The sequence below is a fragment of the Passer domesticus genome, chromosome 3 (genome assembly GCF_036417665.1).
Source record: "Passer domesticus isolate bPasDom1 chromosome 3, bPasDom1.hap1, whole genome shotgun sequence".
NCBI classification, from domain to species: Eukaryota; Metazoa; Chordata; class Aves; order Passeriformes; family Passeridae; genus Passer; species Passer domesticus.
Window position 1 is genome coordinate 40,010,385 of NC_087476.1, and position 23,197 is coordinate 40,033,581.

The 23,197-nt window shown below is 37.4% G+C and overlaps 1 protein-coding gene across 10 annotated transcripts in view; it reads left to right on the forward strand.

Moving 5' to 3' along the window:
• KLHL32 (kelch like family member 32) overlaps positions 1 to 23,197 on the forward strand; it is a 122,751-nt gene that overhangs the window by 54,301 nt on the left and 45,253 nt on the right. For 9 of the 10 annotated variants that reach the window (XM_064412744.1, XM_064412737.1, XM_064412736.1 and 6 more), the window contains one exon: positions 5,971 to 6,069. The exons of the other annotated variant lie outside the window; for it this stretch is intronic. In XM_064412744.1, coding sequence (XP_064268814.1) covers positions 5,971 to 6,069 — 99 coding nt within the window. The remainder of the gene's footprint in view (positions 1 to 5,970; positions 6,070 to 23,197) is intronic. 10 annotated transcript variants of the gene reach the window in all.

Below are 23,197 nucleotides of genomic sequence, written 5' to 3' on the forward strand. Positions count from 1 at the left end.
TGCCCATGAGCAATCACCGAGAAGGTATGGAGCTTTTGCAATAAGATGACAACATTTCTTCTTACAATTTCTTTGATTCTTTGTAGAATACTGGCTTTAATCTCTCATCAACTCCCCTCCTTATCTGATGCTGGCTGTTTTTCTAGTGATCAACCAGTATTTCATCTGCCATTTTTAGTTAAGACCAGGGTAAGGCAGCTGTCAATATCTTAATGCTCCTTATTGTGTTAATCCTCTCTTGTGGGTGGAGGTGTATTGCAAAGCTGTGTTGTGATGGTTGATTTTCTTGGGGAAGTGACCTACTGCATCCTGTGCACAGCAGTTCCACTGGCTGCTTTAAATTAAAATGATTCAATTAAATTACCTGCTGTCCCTAGCAAAAGTGAATTCAGCTCTTTTCTACTGGGGACAATATGCCAAAGTGATGGATAACTGAGAACAACAGGTCTGTGTCTTAGTGTAAATACGTAATATAATTTTTCAATGCAATTTCAAAGCAAAAAATATTAATTTGATACTTGGTTTTGGACACTTCATTTTTTACTTCTCTCAGGATAATCTAGTTTCTGTATCTGGCACTAGGGGTTACAGCTACTAGGTTCTAGGTTCACAGTTCAGCTAGAGATTGCCTAAAAGGCTTAGACTAATACAGAAGTTTAATTAACTCACTTTATGTACTTAACTGTAGAGAAAATGGAATATTTTGCTTTATTTGCTCTAGACAGGAATTTAGGTAGGGATAAGAGAGTTTTTCTAGTGCTGAAAGTGATTAAAATAATGAAATACCTTCCCAAAGAATAGTGAATTTGTTTGGAGTCTTGCTTATCCAGACCTGTTTTAATTACAGTAATGGTACTTAATAGTGGTGTGACACTATGTCAGGGAAAGTTCAGGCTGGACATAATGAAAAGGTGGCAGGTCACCGGAATATGTTCTCCAGGGAAGTGGTCATGACACCAAGCTTGTCAGGGTTCAAGGAACGTCTGGACTTGTGTTTAGTTTTGGATAGTCCTGCAATTAGCAAGGAGATAGGACTAGATGATCTTTATGGGTGCCTTCTGAATTGAAACACTCTATGATTTTATAATGTGTATGCTGTGCACTTAAAATGGATTTTCTTCTAATATTCTGGAAAAATATTATGATGTATCAGGGAAATACTGGTCATGGTGCTTTCTGGCATTGGCTAATGAGACATCTGGATTTTGTAGCAAGTGCTACCAAACATTGCATGCCAGGGGTTTGGGCAGTTGCCTGCAGGGACTAGAACATTCTTTCCTCACTCACTTTTTGGAAGCAGCACTTGTCAATACGCAAGGAGTTCAGTATTCAACTGAATCATGAATGAACAGGGAGACAGGCAGAAGTGCTATCTGGTTGAGAGTGAAATGCAGTCTAAATTACTTTAAAAGAAAAGTTAAGGTGTTTGATTGCTCTGAAGCACACAGAATGATCTCCATCAGGCAAAAATAACTGATACTTGTGTTTGATGCCTGTCTTGTTTGAAATGCTGATCACTCCAGATGGAGTCAAGGAGGAAATTTTTTTTTCATCAGAGTGGCAGGAATCTTAGAACATTTTCTTCTTGTTTTCTGTGTTAAATTCCATACAGTTTACTTTCTAGAATTTTCTGACAGGGCTGCATATTTCGTTACTCTTCGAAAATGGGACTAAGGAGAACTTGGTGTTAAGCACTAAGAAATCACTAGTGTGCTGTGCTGTCTTTGCAAAGTTATTTTCTCACAAATTAAATATGGCTGTGTATTTCCTTACTGTTACAGCATAATACTGGTGTATTTTAAATGTGGATCATGCCACCATCTCACTTTTCCATTGTCCCACAAATGGCTGTATGGAAGGGAGAAAAATAAGGGGGATATACGAGTAGCTGGAATGAAGGTGATAAAAGTACATCTTCAACCTCTCAATCTTTGTCTGGGTATGCAGTTTAGTCTTCTTGGGCCTAAAGCAGCTATTGTTTAGTGTCTTTAAAAATGTGTGGATAAATGAATATAGTGGCCTGCAGTGTTCAGGGAAGAGAACATTCTAGTTGTTCTTTCCAAATATAAACCTCATGAGACTCCACAGATGTGACAGTTAATCTGGATCTTACCTTTTCCCTCAGGCTGTAAGTTGATTTGATGGAAAGGACAGCTTGAGGAGTTTTCTTTTAATTTTCATTCTTTTTTGGCTGTTATTGCTGTCTTTGCTCGGACCTTTTTTTTTTTTTTTTTGGTAGGCCTATAGGGCTTTGTTTGCTGTAGGAGGGTGGGTTCAGGAGGCATTAAAAAAGTAGGAGGATGCTTTTGATCTGGACAATGTGGAGGTGAGGCCTGAGTAGTTGTTCTTAAGACAGGTCGGTGGTTCTTATACATTCTGTTGCTACAAGTCTCAAAGAAGATTGAAGAGAGGGGCAAGATGCATGATATCAGTTTTTTCCCATGCTTACCCAGAGTCCTAAGGTGTTGGAGGGGATGCAGGTTGAGTTGGGAAAGGAAGAAAGAACTCTTGGAGTAAGAGAGAATAAATTCTAGTTTTGAACTGCTGGCTGGAGGGTAAAAATATGGGGCAGGATGTTAAGGCTCCTGTGTTTCTGTAACAATGGGACTTGTTATAAAATTGCCTTTTCTGCCTCAGTACTGTGTTTTACAAGGTCAGGTTTAATTCAACATTTTCTAGTTCTTGTATTTGAAGAGAAGCTTTATGCAATATATCCACACAGTATAAGTGGATAAGTTTTCAGATAGATTAATATTGCATGTCTAAAAATAGTGGATCTAAGAAATTTTGTAATCTGCCTTTCTGGATCTTGTGACCTCAGCATTCCGCTACACACAGCCAGATTTTTGCATTGCTTCAATCCCTTGGACTGTGGATCTGAGCACAGTAGGGACCAGACTGTATTTTATGCATCCTCTCTGGAGGGTTTGTGGCATGATGGAGAGTAGAAAGACAGCTTTGAGGAACGGGTTTCCTGTTTGAAAACAGTCATTGTAAGAGCAAAGTAGTTTGTCAAAGTAAATCAGTTTGAAAATGAGCAGTATGTCAGGCTTGATGGCTTAGGAATGGAAGTTACTCATGTATCACATGTTCTGCCTGTTGTATGCAGGGAAAAGGTGCTTGAGGGGATTTTCTTGGGTACCATCGTATGCCAGAGAGAAGGTGAAAGTATAATGAAAATTAACCCCTTGAAATAAGGGTTGGGTAGAGGGGTGACTGTAAGGTGCAGCCAGGTGCAGTACCTGAATTGCATCTAATTAATCTTAATGTAAAAATAGTACAGCAACCATTCTAATATAGCCTGTGTCATGAGAAAGCACATTCTTCGCTTGTGAAGGTTGCAGTTTTTGTCTGAATTTGATGAGTCCAAATTACTCTTAAGTTTCTGCCCCAGTAATTATGCCTCATAACGCTTGGGTCAATAATGGATTACAGAAAATGATTAAGCTTCTCTCTATTTTTTCACACTAAAATTTATGATTAATTTTGAAATTGTGAATCCAAAGTAGACCTTAGTTTCACTGTCCTTAATTTGCAATAAGCATCATTCTGTAGACCTGAGATCTATTGTTTTGAGAGTTAGACAAGCAGAGCAGAGTCAGTCACTGTGTGTGCTTGTGGGGTGCATTTGATGGTATTTATGTGCATTTACTGTTAGTATTGAGCTGGAAAGCCTGTGTAATGTATAGAGACATTATATGGTGGTAATTTATAAAAACCAAGCAATTGCTTTAGTGTACAAAATTTCAAAGGTGTGGAATAATTGTGAATTACCCCAGTTTCAGTAGAAGGAAGGCTTGCAATATTTTCTTCCTTCTTTACTTATCATTTTCTTTTCCTTGTGGATTTTACTAGCATGCAGTTTCCCAATGGTGAATATCTAGCATAGATGAATTGGTGGTTTTGTCTATATCCAAATGAGTATTGAATAAAAGTTCAGATAGTTCCCTTTAAAGCAAAGTTCTGTGAAGAGATAAACTAGACTTTCCCCCATTATCTTGGGAAACACAATAGTGAATCTATTTCCCCAGTAGAATTTAGCTTGTGTGGTAAAGGATGGCTGTAAAAATAGAAGACCATGTAGGAAATACATCTGCCACCTTGAAAAGAACTTTTGTTGCTGACTTTGTGCAAATCATCTCTAGACAGTAGCCAGCCACCCTCCTTGCCTCTTGTCCTGCTTCTTATCTCATAGTGCTACTAGTATTATTGTAAATGGATTGCTGTAGCTTTAAAATACATGAATATTATTGCAGTTAAATATAGCTTGTCTATGCCTACAAGGTACTAATCTGCTTAGGGTTCTGGTTCTCTGGTTGACACTTAGTAAGTAATGTGCCAGAGGATGGCAGCTTCCTCAGTGTCAGTCATGTCTGAATAAAAAACACTGCAAGGTCTGTACCAGCTTGTTTAGTCTGTACCAACTTTAGTTCTCACTTTAAAATGCTTGAGACCGACATGCTTTTGTTTGATTTTAATATCTGTGTCTATTGGAGATATTTTTGTTACTGAAATAAATTCTAACTTTCTGTTCAACTACCTCTAATCATTCATAGCAACCTCAGTAGCACCAGCCAAAACCTGGATTGTGCTGGGCCTGCTTCTCATTTACAGTCGGATCCTTACGTGGATTTCTGGCTAGATAAAGAACCTTCATGTTTTATATAGTATGTAAATGATGTATAATGTTCACCTAGTATTAATAAATGTAGTGATTTGCACAAGCATTAAGGATTTCATACGCTGTCAGAACTCAATGTAAATGTGTTCTTGATATAAGTAAGGATCAATTGTCTTCTCTCCTCCTCCTAACATAACCATTATGTTGGAGATATTTTGGGATTTTGCTTGAAGAAATGCATAATTTTTTAAAATTTCCCTCAAAAATAGTTAAATTACAAAAGATGCAGTTGAGTATCTTTCCTTTTGTTTTCCATTTTCCTTATTCCACTGCACTTGAGGTATACAAATGATGCTATGAGATAAAACTGAATTGTGTGAGCAGAAAGAGAAGAATCTGAAAGCAAGCTTTTCTTCCCTGTGGAGCAGTGAGAGACTGACCTCATGTGGTGTGAAACCGAAGTTGCCAAGGGAAGTACAGGGATAAAATTGAATAAAGCAAGCAGCTTTGAAAATTTAATTTTTTGCGTACGTTTCTGGTTTTTTTTTTTTTTGATGTTGCGCTACTTAAAAAATTTTAGTCTAGGTAGTTTGTGGTCTGATTGCTAATAAGAAGTTGACCAGTGTCCATATTCCCAAAGACATTTTTGTGTCCCAAAAGGGATGCTCTAACAAGCTGACCTCAGGACAGCGGTCTATGAGCTATGGCCCAATTATCCTTAGTGCTGCCTGTACATGATTTTAATTGAAATGAGTAGGAGTTTCATGTGAGCAAGTAACTGAAAAATCAGTCTTGGTTTCCAAGCCCTTTCTGGCACTTCCCCAGCAACATGCTCATTGATCTTTCAGAGCCCTGCTCTCTAAAATGAAGACAATGGTTAGGAAAATTATAAAGTGGCACCATGAAGAATAGGCAGGGTATTCCTAGACTGTATATGTTTTACATGCATGAATAATATTGATAGTGGAGACTTCAGAGTTAATTCTGTTGGCCTGATTCTTCAGTATACGTGGAAGGATCCAAGTACACAGATAACAAAAGGAGGTTCTGTTATTTTGAAAAGTCTCCTCCTTAAACAGCACCCTTTTAGTTTCAAAGGATTTGGGGGCTATTGTGACTTAGGGACTCTCGCAGAAAAAATAACAAAAAAAAGTTTAAAAATCCTTTGGGAAATTCAGATGAACTTTAGAAAATCTGTCCCTATTCTGTAAAGATTTCCCTATATGCTTTATTGTATTATGTTCTTTATATTGACTTAAATCTCTGAAATAGCAAAGGCCTTTAATATATTCTACAAGTACTCCAAGTACGTCTTCCAGATGACAAACTTTCCATTTTCTTCTTTACAGATCCTCTTGGAACCAGGGGTGATACAGGACGTCCTAGCAGCTGGGAGTCATTTACAGCTGCTGGAGCTTCTCAGTTTATGTTCTCACTATCTCATTGAGGTGAGGCTTTTTGGCCTGGTCAGCTGTTTCTGTTTGGTACACTTTTGTTTCAAGCCTAATTTCAGGAGAAGGCTATTAGTACAATACCTGGTGTAATCTAAATGGCAGAAACTGAATTTTAGGTCTGAATTTTGGGTGTAATTTGGGTTTCAGTTTATGGTCAATGCTTTATCCCTCCATCCATTTGGTCCATTTCATTCCTGAAAACAAGAATGGTCCACCACACAAATGGTCCCCCTTTTACTGGGGAATTTGCTTTCTTCTGCTTCAGTGTAGATATTTCAGTGTAGATAAATGTGAAGATATTTCCCTATTAGGATCATGGGTATTGTGACAAATTCAGATGTGTAATTCACAACAGAATATGGACATGTATTCCAGGGCACTACAACCTCTCACTGAGGGAATTAGTCTTATTTTAATGGTACCTTATTCTCAATGAACCTTATGCCTGTAATGCCAATGCCTTTGTCAAACAAAAGAATTGAGTTGTGATAAAGGTTTTTTTTGTGCTTGGCTTGTATAGGAAATAGCTTATGATGGTAGCCAGAACACGGCTTTGATGGGTATCTGTGAAAAGCCTCTAAAAATAAAATGGCAATGGCAGTTCTACAGAGCTGTTTTCTCCTCTCAGTAACTTTTCAGCACTGTTTCTGAAAAGGGATGTGTTAAGTGCACCTGGGCATGGAGATGCACATCAGCACAGTGCTCTTAGTGTGCACTTGCCTTCCAACAGTGTAACTGCCTCTGAACAGTGGGAGTGTGCTTGGCAGCACGCCGAGCTACTGAGCACCAGGGGCATGCAGGAGCTCTTGCTAAGAACTTCAGGATGTACTTGAAGGCTTTGTGTCTTACAGAGAGAGAATCTGTTCTCTGAGTGTTAACCTTAGGAAACCCTTCAAAATGTATATTCAGATAATAAGTTGGTATTAATTTGTGTGTTGTTAATTGATTAGAAAGTTAAAGGAGCTGACAGAGGGCTGAAATTGGTATAATTTTTTTTTTTAGGAATGCAGGAAGATATTTAATTTTTCTAAGAAAACAGACATGGATTGTGATGGGAAAGATGGTTGGTTTGAGAAATAACTGCCAGATACCAAATAAGCCACAAAAGCATTTGACCTACTGATTGTCAGGCAGGCATGGGGAGGTGATGAAAGATACAAATCTAACACTGGTAGTAATATACAGTGTATTTAATGGTCCTGAAACAAATGAGTCAGAGTATGTCTTTGATGCTTATGTGGCTCTTATCTCGTCAGAAATTGAACTAAAGAGATTACAGCAAAGAAGCTACAGAAAATATTAAAGAGTTGGAAAAAGTTTGTTAGTTGCACTCATCAAGTAGGGATGTGAGAGGATATAGGTATATATCCAACATAAACCCTTGTGCTAACTTTTTTCTGTTTAGGCTAAACTAATGTTGAGTAGCCTCTGGTGTTTGTAGCTCTTCTCTTAGCACCATCTTTTAATACTTTTAATCCTGATGCCATTGCAGGGGAAAGACAGACAACTACAGAGTTAGCAGTGCTTTGAATCTTGTCCTTAATGTGCAAGCTATAGTCAGTTATTTAGAAATAGATGGCTAATGAATAAGAAAAATAAATCAACCCCAAAATCACACTAAAATGAAAAAAAAAAACAGCACTTTGGAGTTAGTGAATATTTCTTCCAAGTTACTCTGTAATTAGCAGAGCACTAAAAATTGTCTGGATATGACAGTCAGAGAAACCTTTAGGTTGGAAAAGCCCTTTAAGAGAAGAAGTCCAACCACAAAATAACTTGCAAAAGAATCAGAAGCATCTTAATTCCTCTCCTGCTAGTTGTTTTCCTGTTGATCTCGTCTTTTGATACATTTAGCTCATGCATATGTTTGTGTTTTTCTATTTATACAACTTACAAGATTACTGTGTCTTTCATGAGTCATAGAAGCCACAACTTTATGATCTGCAGTTGCTGTAGGATGTGTGAAAGATGTGAAAAAGCACGTTTATGCCCTAAATAGTGTGCCAGGGTAGGACAACTGGAACTACACTGTTGTAAAAATTAAGAGGAAGTGGGACCCAGTGTCCAGATTTACAGTAGTGGAGGTGGGGAATAAGATAGTGGATGAAGGGAAATAAAGAGGAGAATATGTGTTGCAAGACAGAGAGCAGTGCTTGGTCTGTAACCTCATTTTGAATCAGGGTCTCATTGTAAAGGTTTAGAATCTGCGTGCACGTCTGTGAGGTGGCTGTAGCTTATATCATGTTGGGCTTTAGGCTGTATTTTACTCTTTTTACAGTATTTTTTTTTATCAAGTTCACCTCAGCAAGGCATAAATTTAGCCAGATCTGCAGTCTGAATAGATCACAGTAAGAATTTACCTGTCTTGTTTGTTTTGTACCGTTGCAGTCCATGCAAGTAATCAGCCTTGAGTGGTTGCTCCAAGTCCTTTTAAGAGAGGTCAACAAGGTACTGCATGTTAAAACTGAAATATCTTTCAGGTCCAAACTAATTAAATCAAATATCTGTTTATGTTCTATATATTATTGTGTGACATTAAAAAATAGCTCTTGCTTTATTTTAATACTATCTGCAAATAAAATCCAAGTAGATAAAGAAGGCTTCCTTGAAACCACTTACCCTCTCTGCAGTTGGTAACTGAGGTGTCTTGTCACCCCCACGTGCTGTGAAACAGATGCTGGAAAGGAATTAGTACTTGCCCTTTCTCTTCTCCCTAATGAACGAGTGTGCCAGAGTTCTTCATTTACAGTGCTACTGAATTACTTTCATGCTGTTTGGAGTTGTTCAGATATCATGAACTTAGTTTAGCCTAAATTCAGGAAATACAGTGTGTGGGATCTAGCTGTCATTTATTGTTGTGTAATGATGACACAGAGTTTTAACTTGTTAGGATTGTCTTTAACTGTTTTGATTAGACCAAGCTTTTCCTGTATGCGTGCTGCTCTTATTGTTAGCACTTATTCCAGCTCTTCTCTAGATGTTCCAGTCTGACAGTTCATTGGCACTGTCTTGAACACTTTCTTCTCTTTTTGATAGTTTTATCTGGGACCTGTAATAATGCCATGCATTTCAATAAGGATGGGTTTTTTTGGCTGCAAATGCGATTGGCATTGCCTGTTCATGTATCTGTTTCAAGGCACATTAGTAGTCTATGAGGTTCCAAAGAATACTGTAATGATCTGATTCATCTAAGATGATTGCTGAAGTGTGTGATTGTCAAGAATTATTTCTAGTTCACTGGGGACAGAATAATTTCTAGCCAATGCTGACTTTCATATTGACTGGTCTTTAAGGAATTTCCTCTTGGTTGTGTCAGAAACAAAATGTTATTTTGACTTTGACAGATCCTCTTTTTTTATAGACTAAACAGCTTAGAGGACTATGATTTTTTGATGAATTTAAAAAAATGCTTTAACAAATCATTTAAATTGCATTTATGGCAATTTTTTAAAAGAGTTCTCAGTCAAAGGCAAGACAGGGAAAAGGAGAGGAACATTTTCTCCCTACTCTGTTAGGTAATGCAATGGAGGTTTCTGATAACACTGCTAGTCTATTAAATGCATTTTATCATCTACAAACTTCTTATTATCAACTATATTATAAATGTTCTCTAGCATCTAATGTTGATTCAATATTTTCATTTGAAAACTCATGCTCATTTTAGATTGATAATTTACTAGTTTTTATTTTAAAACTGTGGTAAATAATATTTTCTTTATTTGAAAACAAGAGAAATGCCCAAGTATTCCCTACTTTTGGTCTTAATTCCAGCTTTCTGTAGTGCAGACTTCTCCCCCCATATCAGCATTGTCATAGCTTGAATTATGATTATTCCACAACCTCTGCTGTTTGGGGGTTTTGTTTCTAGCTTCATTTGTGGAAGGGGACTCTTTTGAAGCATGCTGATGTATTTTATTTGAGATGCATACATATTCATGAATCTCTCATGTCATCTGCATAATTCTCAGGTACATTAAACATTGAAACAAGGCTTGTAAGAGCACACATCTGTCTCAGGCTGAACAAACGGTAAGGCAATGCATTTTTCCTTAACTGCTGCAGAGGTTGGGAGAGCTAAAGACTTGAACTTTGTGTATCTTCAGTGTCACTAAGGTCTGCCATCACTCACAAAGCATTTGCTTGCAGCTTGCACATCCAGTTCTCTCAGGTTCTTGTTTCCCAACTTCCTCCTCCAGCTCAGGTTGATTGTCAGTTTTGGCTGAGGTTTTTCAAAGGAAGCTAATGCAGAGAGCTACAGCCAACAGGCAAACTTTGAAATGTAACAGGAATGGGTTATCTGAACATCTCCTTTGCCTTTTAAAAGAAGTGGACCATATTTGTCACATGGTATAGGAAAAAGCAAGAGACAGCTAATTAAAAGCATTAAATGTGGTGGCCATCTGAAAATGGACTTTTGAAATGGAACTGTAGAGAACATGGTATTAGGTACTGTGTTTGTGATGACCTATTTTGCACTTTAAAGCTTGTGAATGCTTTTCTGAAGGATACACGACAACTTTATTCTTATGCAAGAGAATAAATGTGTTAAAACATTTATTCAGAACATAAAAATGTTTGTTTCATGAGTATGTCTGACTTATGTAACAAGCTGTAGATCTAAGAAATTTTGTCTTTTTTCCTCAACTGTTTGTGTATTCAGTACCAGCGAGCCACAAACTGCAAATTATTTCAACAATCAAAGAGTCTTAATAAGGAGGGAATGCTATTGAGAATATAAGTTTTTAATGGAATTTCCTGCTACTGATCAACAACAGCTCACTATTGTGTGGGTAATAATTGGTTTTTAAAGCAGAGGTTGATTTCCACTGGTATTCAGGGATCTGGGATATTGGACTGCCCATAATTGAAATCTTAAAGCTAAGTGATTTTTCTGTATATTCTGAAGTACAATATTTTTTTTCAGTGGAGTTCTAGGTACACCCTGAATTACAATCAGTGGATGATAGTTGTAGATGAGTTTAGAAGTTGCAGAGCAGTCCAAAGCAAAACTTGGACTCATTTCTGAGAGGCAGGATGTTGCATGACTGTTAGATAGCATTTATCCCTTTAGTTTTCTGCTGCCAGATTAGGCACCTTTTGTGAAGAACAAATCAAGTTTACACACTGGACAGAATCTGGGACATCATTTATGTTATGTATATTGGTTGGATAGTGGCTTAGTTTCAGTACAGACTTATTTGAAGTAACTGTCCTTGTACTTAATTTTGGAAATGTTTTCTTATTCTCATGGTTCCTGGGAGGAACAGGTATAGTAGACATGAGCAATGGTGATCCTGATTGCCACTGAAGTTACTCTGACTTGTAAAAATTTTTCTTGGGATCCTAAATGTTTTTTGTGTCAAGTGAACTTGAAGGTTTGATGCCAATTTTCCCATTAGCTATAAGTGCATTAGGTTCCCTGCTAAGTGGTAAATGTACCAGATTACTTTTTAGGAGCTTCATTACATTAAATGGAACTCTGCTTGCTTGCTACTGATGTCAGTCATACCATCTTTGAAGACAGCTAATTTAAGATAAAAAGAAAAGAACATTTTAGGTGAGTGACTAAAATAAGCCTGGGCACAGCACTGTACAAAGCAGTCAACTGGAATTTTCTTGGAACTGCCTCTGTACTGTTGTCATGCTCTGGATTCTTGTATACAAAAGCAGACAGTGAGGAGGATCAGACCTGGAATACAAAAATAAAGTTAATCAACTGACAAATCCTTCTGGAATTTGGTAATAATTGAAGCAGGCAAATTGTCTGGGGTAGGGGCATTTGATTTTTAACCTTCTACTGTAATGGTCAATTTAGGCTAAAAGAACAAATTTTTTTTCCTGGTGTACAAATTCCTATTTATCTAAATATTTTCTTCTTCTAATTTTAAACTATCTGAATATGTTGTAGATTGAAATATGTTACTGTTTTTAAATGGAAGAAGCTACAAATGAATTTTTGTATGGACTAAAAGGAAGTTTGTGCATGGTTTATATATATGAGTAAGCCAGAGCTTCAAAGCTATTTATTTTTCTTAAACCCAGCTTCTCCATTTGGAACAGTGCCAATGACAATCCCAACTTTCACTAAGATAAACTCCTTCAGAGATGAATTAATTTGTACACCAGAGATTGAGAGCATCACCTTTGTATTGCTAGAAGCCCCAGATAAGTTGGGATTTTAGCTCCTGGGTTTTTCATACAGAGTGAATTAAACTGCTGGAAAGAAAATCTAAAGGTCATCTAGCAACCAAGGCCTGCTTTTTTTTAACTAATACTGAGTTTTTAATCTAAATACATGCATGCACACTCTGCACACTCCCCTCAATCCCCCAGAATTAGTCACCACCAGCAAGCTTAAGTCTACCAACTTTATCCTGTGGTGAAGTAACCTTCCCATGCTAAGAATACAAAGTAGACAAAAATAATGTCTTACATTTTCCTGTTTTGAAGTGTTACACAACCAGCTGTTGCTGTGCTAGCCTGCTATTTTTTGAAGGAGCAAGTTTTGTCAGCTGTTGTCATTGAGCTATTGATAGTCATTAGAAAAGTTCTTGGACAAAACTCAAAAATAACTTGGGGAATTTTTTTCTGTTATCTATCTAATATAGAGATACATTACAGAGATAATCTCTATATGAAATGTGGTTGCACTAGTGAGGATTTCAACTTAAAATGGAACTCAGGAAAAAAAATGGTGTTTTTTTTTTCTATTTTTCAGTTGGTATCAGTGAGGAAAGTCAAAATATACCAAAGTGACAATACCCAGTCACTTTGAATCCTGTTCTTACTGTAATCCACTTGCTGCTATTTATCTGCAGTGTGAATTGAAACTGAAATGATTGATGTGTAAAAAAATGGTGCTGCAACTTCTAGTTTAATTATTGCTGGCAAGATCAGAGCTCCTAAGCTGTCCATGTAGTTGTATGGATACACATTGCCAGTCCTCTGCAGTAAAGTTACAGGAGAGGTCACGAGTTGGGAAGAGACAGACAGTGCTGTATCTGCCATCTCTTTGCAGATTCTGTCAGGAAGGGTGGGCAGCTTTGGTGTGTGCTTTAAATAGGAGCAGGGAAATTGTATTGCTTCACAATTTCCCTCCCTGCCCTTCTCATGTTGTCATTCTAGCCGGTGTGGACTCTTTAGATGACCTTTCTGTCCATCATTCCCTAAAAGATTTCTGTTTCTGGAATTTTTCCAGTATTTTTATAAAGCTGTAAACAGGGCCTGATGAATGACAGAATGCTTAGTGTACAAAATTCTTCTTTGGTTTTATTACCATGTGATCGATATTAATGTTTTATCTTCTTCCTGTCCCCAGTGTATTTCACTTTAAACTCTCCTTAAGAATTGAGGCAGTTTGGATGCATGAGCCCCCAGAATGGAAGTATTTGTAACTGGGTAGTGCAGCTATCTTTATCTTCTTTGTGTTCTCAGCGACATGTCCACTTAGAAGTCTGGGGGACAATTTTGTTTATTGTAAGAAATGACACCCAGAAGGCAGAATGGCTGAACTGGACTTGAAATGAGGCAGTCAGGGCCCTTCCTCCCCGGGTCTGGGCAGCAGGTGGCAGTGTGAGTCCATAACAGTTTCAGCAGAGAAATTCAAGCTAAAATCAGAAAAAATGAAAAGAAAAATTATTTATTTTTACTCTGTATTAGTCTTCTGACCTAATCAGTAAAAAAGTCATTATTCACACAACACTGGGCAATATGCATTGTAATTTTTAACAAATAATAGGAAACTGTTAATGTTTTCACAGGAAATACAGTTCTGTCTTGTGCAGCAATGGTCATTTATCACTGCACTTTGTGAAATCACTCATTTGTTCTAATTTGAATGTAAATGACTCTAAGGTTTTACAAATAAGGTGACAGACTCACATAAATGTAATTGCAGGGTTCATCTCTCTCTTTTTATATATCACTCATTAAGTTATGAATTAAATACATCGTATTAAACCAGGGGCATGTCCAATGATGATATTGTAATGGCAAATTACTCTATGCTATTAGAGGTGTATTTTTTATTCATGGACATTAATTTGTCATTAAGCGGCATTAGTTTAGCACTTTTATGTGGAAGACGTGACCTGAAAGAGGAGACTTACAGCTCTAATGTGAAAGAAGAGGAATATAGGCACTAGACATAGAGAGGGGGTTTTTACCTCCTAGAAAGAAACAGAGAAAAAAATTACTGAAATTTGCTTACATCTAAAGCATTTTGAGTTGTATTAAGCCATTTTAGCAAAGGTATTTCTGAAACAAGAAAATCCTTAGATTGTTAAATATTTACAGTATGGGAAAAGCCAGAATGCTAAGTATGAAATGGTGACTATAAATCATTTGTAACCTGTGAACCTGAAGAGAACATTGGGCTTGAAGTGAGTTACAATCTGATTTTATCTCAGAAGTATCACTGTGGTAGAGAGCTAATTGTTCATCTTTTCTTTCCTCTATACTAGCTTACCCAAAATAGAACTGTTTTTATTTTTTTTTTGCATTCTACATTATGAAATAAATATCTTTTACCTCTTCTCTACTTTGTATTTTTAGATACACTAGTATTATTTTCACAGAAGTAAATTTCAAATTCTAAATGCAGTAGCAACATTTTTTTTAAGAACATGAATGAGAAAATGTATTATTTGATGGAATTTCAGGTGGCAGCTTAGCACCTGAAGTATAAGACTAAGGAAAATAGTGAATGATTCAGTCTGCTCTGTCTTAAAAAAATGTCAAAAAGACCTTGTAAATTTATTTTTTCAGTCAGTTTAATGGAAGAGACTTTCAAAACCTTGTTTATTTAATGGTGAAGAAGGATTGAAGTCATGAGGATCCAAGCTGATACATTCTCCAGTTATGCAGTATTTGCATTTTAGTATTTTTTTGTAGACTACTTCTCATTAAAGGCATAAGAAATCTGGACTTGATACAAGTCCAAGTATTTGGCAGTTGATACCCTGCCCCACCATTTTTTATGTTCTTCTGATAGCTTGCTGAATTGTTACTGTGTGATCCATCTATCTGGACTGCTTACAACATACTCAACTAATTGTGCTAGTTAAGAAGACAGATTTGTAAGGAAAATAACCTAAGCCCATGTTCTATATAAGTAGCTTTAGAAATGGAAGTGTTCCAGATTATCATCTCTCTTTAATTACTGTTAGTTACTGTTAAACCGTTTGTGTTTATAGGGGACCACAAAGAAAGAAACAAGTTCCGTATAAGGCTGTTGATGTTTTCCAATAGATCTTGTAGTAGCAGTAAATGAAACATCATTTTAGCACATTCCATCATTTATGGTATTTTGTTTGCACAACTGCATGAGTAGAATTTGTATTTTGCTTCAGAGTGGTGGTGTAGACTAACTCTATTTACAATAAAGACACCCTTTCTGTCCAAGATATTGAATAGGCCTTGAAAGCAGAATGAATATAAATGTATACATGCTGTAATGACTTACTGAATCTTCAGCCAGTATGTGATCAGAGCTTTAACAATTATAAATTGTCCTCACTCTTCTCACTAATTCTAAAAATTAAAGGTCCACGCCTAAAGATTAGTGGCATCAACTTTATTAACCATCAGTAATGTCCTGTGAGTGTGTTATTTCAAACACGAAAAACATGAGAAATGCCAGTAACTTCATTCACCTGGTTTTTTTTTTGTGTAATATATTCAAAACATCTGTTTATTAACTTGGAGGAATTTTTTGCTAAATTTCCCATCTGTTTAAACAGTTTTATGGAATTTGTGATTTCTGTCACCAAGTGTGTCTAGCTGTATAAGGAGCATTAGATCTTAAACCAGGACTTTTATTTACAGTTCAGTAGGAACTGAACTGTTAACAAATAGAATTAACAAGGAGAAAGAATTCTTTCTTCCTTCTTCCTTGTGGAATATTTTTCCTTGTTAACTGGAAGCACTGTCTATTCTAATTATGTATGTAGAGGGCCTTGAGTTTCCATAGCATCTCAGCACATCTGATGATCATGGGAAGGCATTGTAGTAACCTCAGGTATGTTCAGTTGCCAGCAGCCACTAGGATTGGAAGTCCAGCTGACTTGAGGTGGCATGTTATGGACATGAAAAACACCAGGAGGACAGGCCTACTGTCATACACCATGCCCCAAATCTGTGTTTATATGTGTTTGCATGTGGGTTTGCCTGCCTCTTAGTATTTTTACTCTTACTTGCAGCATTACTATCTTCATGAATATGTAGGCAATACAATAATGCAATGATGATGTTCAGGACTCCTGAGACTGCTATTGAAAGTTTACTGTAACCAAGCACTTGAAATTATTTGACATTTCTAGGGAATATTGTGTCTTAAATTCCATGTATTCCTAATCAAGTTATGGACTCACACAGCACCATTCAGACCTGGACCAAAACTTGAACAGGTTAAAAAATTTCTTGAAAAGGAGCAAAGCAAAGGGCAAAAATTATCAGTGTGTGAATATTTTGTGGTGGGGGGGAAACAAACAGTATTAGACATATGTAACCTTAAGCTGTTAGTAGGCTTTTGCTTATAAGTGTGGTTAAAATCTTTGAATGCTTTAGCAACGTTTCTTACTGAAATTTGTATTTGAAAAGGACTTTTATAACATTGCATGGAACAATCATTGGCTAAAATTTTCTTCGGTAAGCTGTAGTTAATTTTTGAAAGCAGTGACTTTTCTGCAGAAGTACATTCTTTCTGAAGCAACTCAGCTATGTTTCATTTTTAAATGCCCTTCCAAGGTTCTGTGAAAGAGTGTTACAGAATAGGTCAGGTTGGAAGGTAACGTGGTGGGTTGTCTGGTCCAACTTTCCCACTCAAGCTGGGTCATCCTGCAGCACGGGGCACAGGATTGTGAGCAGACAGTTCTCAAATATTTCTAGTGATGGAGACTCCACAACCTTTCTGAGCAACCTGTTTCAGTGCTCAGTCACCTGAACAGTAGGGAAGTTTTTCCTCATGTTCAGGTGGAACTTCCTGTGTATCAGTTTGTGTCTGTTGCCTCTTGTTCTATTCCTTGGCACCACCAGGAAGAGCCTGGCTCCATTCTCTTGGCACTACCCCTTCAGACATGTTGTTGATCTCTCAATCATCTCTTTTTGAGGCTGACTGGGCCCAGTTCCCTCAGCCTTTCCTCATAAAAGAGATGCTTCAGTCCCCTAAACATCTTCGTAGCCCTTTGCTGGACCCACTCCAGGAGTTCCACATCTCTCTCTCTGAGGAGCCCAGGGTTGGACACAGCTCTCCAGATGTGGCCCCACCAGGGCAGAGTAGAGGGATAGCATCGCCTCTCTTGACTGGGTCTTCCTGAAGTACCCCAGGACACCACTGGCCTTTTTGGCCACCAGGACAACTGCTGGCTCATGGACAGCTTGCAGTCCACCAGAGCTCACAGCTCAAAATCCACAGAACGTTGCTTCGCTTATTCTATTGTTTTTAAAGGGAAATGCTGGAGAGGTGCCTTTCAAGCTCTACAGGGTTGAAGTCCTGGCATGTATCTGTAGTTGTGAACAATTAAAAACTGAGTGTAAAATGAGTTGTTCAGCTTATAAGGTGGTGTCTTTAAGGTGAAATTTTGAAGTCTGTGAGAATTTTGTCATTTGGTTGTGTTAAATATGTGGTGCATTGATTAAATGTTCTTATCTTCTTTGTGGGGAAAAAAAAGTATTTATGGCAAACAAGAGATTCTGACTGTAAGCTGTTTGAGATTTGGAAGTGAGGGATTGAATTATGTTTTATTCTTGGTAAGAACTGCTAGAAACAAATGGACCGGAGTCGTCATGATCTTTGAAGGCTCATGCATTCCTGCTGGTGCTTGGCACCTTCAGCAGTGTGAACATTCACATGTATTAGTTTTGGGAGGACTTGTGATTTGTTTAGCACTACTGAAGGTCAGCTGTAGGAAATCAAACTGGATGTTGAGTCAAGGCCCATTTTTTACATTTGGCCTTCACCCTTTCCAGGTTTTCTACTTTTGAAAGTCAGACTTAGAATAATTTCTGACTACAAGAATGACTAGGTAAATCCCTAGTCAATAATGCTTAAAATGTGCTTAGCCTGGAAAAAAAAAAAAGGAGGCTCAGGGGAGACCTTATCACACTCTACAACTACGTGAAAGGAGGTTGTATCTTGCTGAGGGTCCTTCTCTTCTCACAGGCAACCAGCAACAGGACAAGAGGACACAGTCTTAATTGTGCCAGAGGAAGTTTAGGCAGGGCATTAGGAAACAATGCTTCATAGGAAGAATGATTTGCTGTTGGAATGGGCTGACCAGGCAAGTGATGGAGTCACTATCCCTGGAAGTGTTTCAAAAAGACTGGATGTGGCACTTAGTGCCTCGATCTAGTTGTCAGGGTGGTGTTAGTTCATAGGCTGGACTTGATGACCTCAAAGGTCTTTTCCAACCTAGTTAATGCTGTGATTCTGTGAAAGACAAGCAAACTCCTCTTGATCTTCACATGTCCAGATTTTTTTTCTTTTATTCGGTGGTTCTTCCAGATTTTTCTCATTCTTTTACTTTTCTGTCTATTTCTGGCCTACTGCTATCCCTTTTAATGCTGTTTATCTCCTGAAATTGGTTCTGATTAATACATTGTAAACCTACTAATAACACAGCTCCTGGCTGTGGGAAAAAAAAAAATGTTCTTTTCACTGATAAATCTGGGGAAAGAGAGTTGTAGAGAGGTTTTTTTTTTTTCCTGGGGTGTAATGCCTATACAATACACATTGCAGACATTTTGCTAATATATTGAACCCTATATATAAGTTAAAATTCTGTTAAAGTTGGTGAAGATGGGAATTATCTAGCTGCTAGAGCACTTGGAGTGGGTTCCAGACATTTGAGGTTCTCTTCTTTGTATATTTTGCATCTTGGGAAATCTTTTAAAATTATTCTTCTACTTCTCCTTTCTTCCTCTGTAAAATGAGAATTTGCCTTGGTTTAGTGCTATGGGCAACAGAAATAAAGTTCTTAGTGATTTTTGAGCTGAGGTCAGATATTGCAGGAGCACAGAGATACCTGAACAAATAACAGTTTTCCAAATAAAATGGAAATGTTGCCTTTTTATCATTCACATACTTACAGTCATGTTCTTTTAACTGCTAAGTACTCTCATATCTTCAGGCAGCTGCAACAAGTCTCTTGCTTTTGAGAGGAATGAGAAACCATTATAACCCCAGCAGTCAAATTGCACAAATATTTCCTTCTTTACCTGTACAGACAGTTGTCAAAAAAACCTAGTTTTATTGCAGTCATTTTTTTTTAATGCAGAGCTGCAAAATGTACATAATCCTATGAAGCCAATGCAAACAGTCCTGTACATTCTAGTTCCTTGTCCAAGGCAGCTCTGATCCTACATTTATACACCAGAAACTATTTTCTGAAAATTTAGTCAGAGCTATTTTTCCTTTCATATATTCTCTCCATGTTATAAGTATCTTTGCTCCAAATCCTTCAGGAGTCTTTCTTTAAAAAAACTAAGTTTAGCACCTGAAATCTTGCAAGGTTGGTTTTCCAGCCTGTAGGTTTTAAGTATCCTTAAAGTTTGGACTTCAGAATAATTGAAGAGTAGATTTAAAATGTAATGTTAAAGCAGCAAGAGGGCTTGTTTCTTTTATTGGGCAGTACTGGGTGTGCATTTTATGACATGAGCTTTTTTTTTTTTTTTGTGCCTCCTGATGGATTGTCAGTGTTGTTCTAAATAGAGCCTGGTCTATTTTCTGTATTATGTTAGTGGTTCCCAGATAGCCTGACAATACTCATCCTGTCCTTGCAGAGTCTTCTGTAGACTCTCCAGACAAAACTTATCATTCTCTACTTCAATTAAACTGTTGACAGTATTGGATCAAAATTGATTCCTTGAGGACTTTTGTCTATCAAAGTTATACTTATTATTGAGTTATCCTGCACTGGTTTCAGCATTTCAGTAGATGGAGTATCAAATACTGCCTTAAAATTCTAAGGAAGTTTTGTTACTTTGGGTTCTTTGCAAACATTTCTGAGACTTGAATTGATCTGTGTTAAATAACATGTAATTCCAGGTATTTTAGGCAATTTGTTTAATTCTTTGATGTTATTAGATGACCAGCTCACTACAGCTACCCTCTTCCAATTCTTAGTTATTAGATGTGTCTGTTAGCTTTGTAATGCTTAAGCATTTGGTGACAGGCTGTTCCCTGAAACATGTTTTTAAGAAAACTGGCTCCTTGCTGGGCTTAATACAGAGCACATGTATACATTAATTAAATGTTCCAGAAATAAAATGTCATAAAAACATTATGAAAGAATTGTTTGAATCATATTTTATATTCTTTGCACATAAAAATCCTTGTTCTTATTTATACCTAGAGAGTTAACATTAGTATATTGATTATTTTAAATATGCTCCCTGTTATTTAGTGTAATGTCTTCAGTCATGAATGTTGCATTCCTTTTTTTAGTTAGTGTCGATGATGCATTTTATCAGTCTTCATCACTTTTCACTTACAGAGTTAGAGGAGCAGTCACTCAGCCTCCTCGAGAAGCTGTTTCTTTGAATTGTAATTCTAAATCTGCTATATTCCAGTACTCTTTGCCTCCTGTAATCCCTGGGGTCTGGATCTGCTCTCGTGTTCTTTGATCTGGGTTTTTTTCACACTTCTGCATCTCACAGTGTCTTTTTCTGATCTGCTGGGTCTCCAAAGTGGATCCCAAACAGCACAAGAAAAACAGATTTTGGCATTTGGGTTTTGTCATTGTGATCAGGCCCACAGTGCACAATGATGCAGGCATAATCTTGCTTATCTGTGGAATAGATTATGGGCAGTGCAGCTAAAATGTGATGCAATTTTGGACTGAAAAGTTCAAACAAGTCATTACTGAGTATATCCAAATTATTTTTCTAGAGGCTTAATGAGGGGTGTCAGTGGAAGTTTTTCACAGGAATGGCAACTCCTATGATCTATTTCCATTCTGAATATTTTTAATATAGAAGAGCAATGGTCTTTTCCTGTCAGCCTTATTCTTAATAACGTATAATATGCTTTTAGGGATATTTTCAGGGGGTTTCAAGTGATTAATCTTGAAGCTGGAAAACTTCAGTTTGACTTATTAAATGTTGGCAAAAGAGCAAGCTATTTTTAAAAAGGCATTGGAAAGGGAAACTGTTAGGTACACTAATACCTCTACTAACAGATACATCAGGAATGTTGATTTTTAATTTTTTTTGTCCCCCTCTGTCCTCCATGCTGGTAATGGAGTTATGAATTAAGATAAAAATTGCACTTTAATGTGCCGTAAATTAGAAATAATTTTTTTCTATTTTCTGTGTCTAAAAGTTTTCATACTTAATACTGATTTAAGACTTAGTTTGGTTTTCAGTATATTTTTCAGTATATTGAGGAGGATTTACTTACCTGCTTTTCACAGAATAGAATCATAAAATCATTAAGGTTGGAAAATACCTCCAGGATAGAGTCTGACCTTTGGCCAAACACCACCATGTCAATTAACCATTGCACAAAGTGCTATGTCCAGTTGTTTCTTGAACACTTCCAAAGATGATGACTCCGCCACTTTCCTGGGCAGCCTGTTCCAATGCTTAACCACCATTTCAGTGAAAAAAATTCTTCTGGGTGTCCAACCTGAACCTCTCCTGGTGGAGCTTGAGGAAATTTTGTCTTCTGTCACTGGGAGAAGAGACCAACACCCCACCTGGCTACACCCTCCTTTCAGGCAGTTGTAGAAAGTGAAAAAGTCACCTCTGAGCCTCCTTTTTACCAGAATAAACACCCCCAGCTCTCACAACCACTCTTCCTATCAGTCACTCTCTACACTTTTCATCAGCTCTGTTGCCCTTCTCTGGACTGTCTCCAGCCCCTCAATCTGTTTCTTGTAGTGAGGGGCCCAGAACTCGTCACAGCACTCAAGCTGTGTCCTGGCCAGTGCTGAGTACAGAGGGACAAGCGTTGCCCCAGCCCTGCTGGTCACACTGTTCTTTATCCAGGCCAGGATGCCATTGACCTTCTTGGCCACCTGGGCACATGCTGGCTCATGTTCAGCTGCTGTTGACCAGCACCTCCAGGTCCTTTTCCAGGGCACAGTTTTGCAGCCACCAGCCTGTAGTGCTGCATGGGGTTGATGTGGCCAAAGTGTAGGACTTGGCCTTGTTGAATCTCGTACTGTTGGCCTCAGCCCATTGATCCAGATATAATTTGAAATGAGTCTTAAAAAATCATTGAAATAATTTCCCCCCCAAGTAACTGAGTAATAGATCTTGTTATTGTCCTCTTCCATACCAAATACAGAATGCAATTTAAAAAGTGTTTGGAAAATAGTTTCTGAGCATCCTCAATAGAATCTATTGAATTCCAGTTTGAAATATGTCTTATTATTTCTGTCTTGGTTACCAGACTGAATTGCTGTTTGTGTCTCACTTGAGGACCAAGTTCACAGAGACTTTTCATGTATTAAATCATATGGTGACTATGAGCTACTAATGTGATGGCATCAAGAAAAAGGCAGCTTGACTTTCATACAAGATAATTTATAAAGCTAAGGGAGTATTAATGCTATTTTACAAGGTACTGCTGAAAAAACAGGAGAACTGGGAAGAGTTTGTCCATGCAGAAGAATAAGTGAAATCAAAACTATGGGAGTTGTAAAAAAGGTCAGCTAACATGATCAGGAAGACCTACTTTACACAAGGAGATTAGAAGAACTTTCCTTTTGTTTAGTCTCGTAAAATGAGGGCTGAGAAGGAATATCATTGTTTTCTGTAACTATATCAAGGGAGTAAATACTGAGGGGGAGAGAGAGAAACATTGTGCTATTAAATCTAAAAGAATTTTGGCACAGATACAAATATATATAAACTGTTTAAGTAAATTGAACAAAACTAAGATATGGAGTCTCAAAATCAGCTGAGCCTTCTTGTAATACTAGTTGGAAACAAGATAGATCTTTCTTAATTTACGCTCAAGATGTTTTGATGAGCTTGTGGTATAGTAAAGGAATAGACTTCCACTTCTGTATTCTCATGGCCTTAAATGGCTATAGGAGCCTGTAGCCAAAAAAAAGGGAAGTAATAGTATCGTAAGGTCCTATTTTTTTTCTTCTTCTGGTTTGTAGTTATATATTTT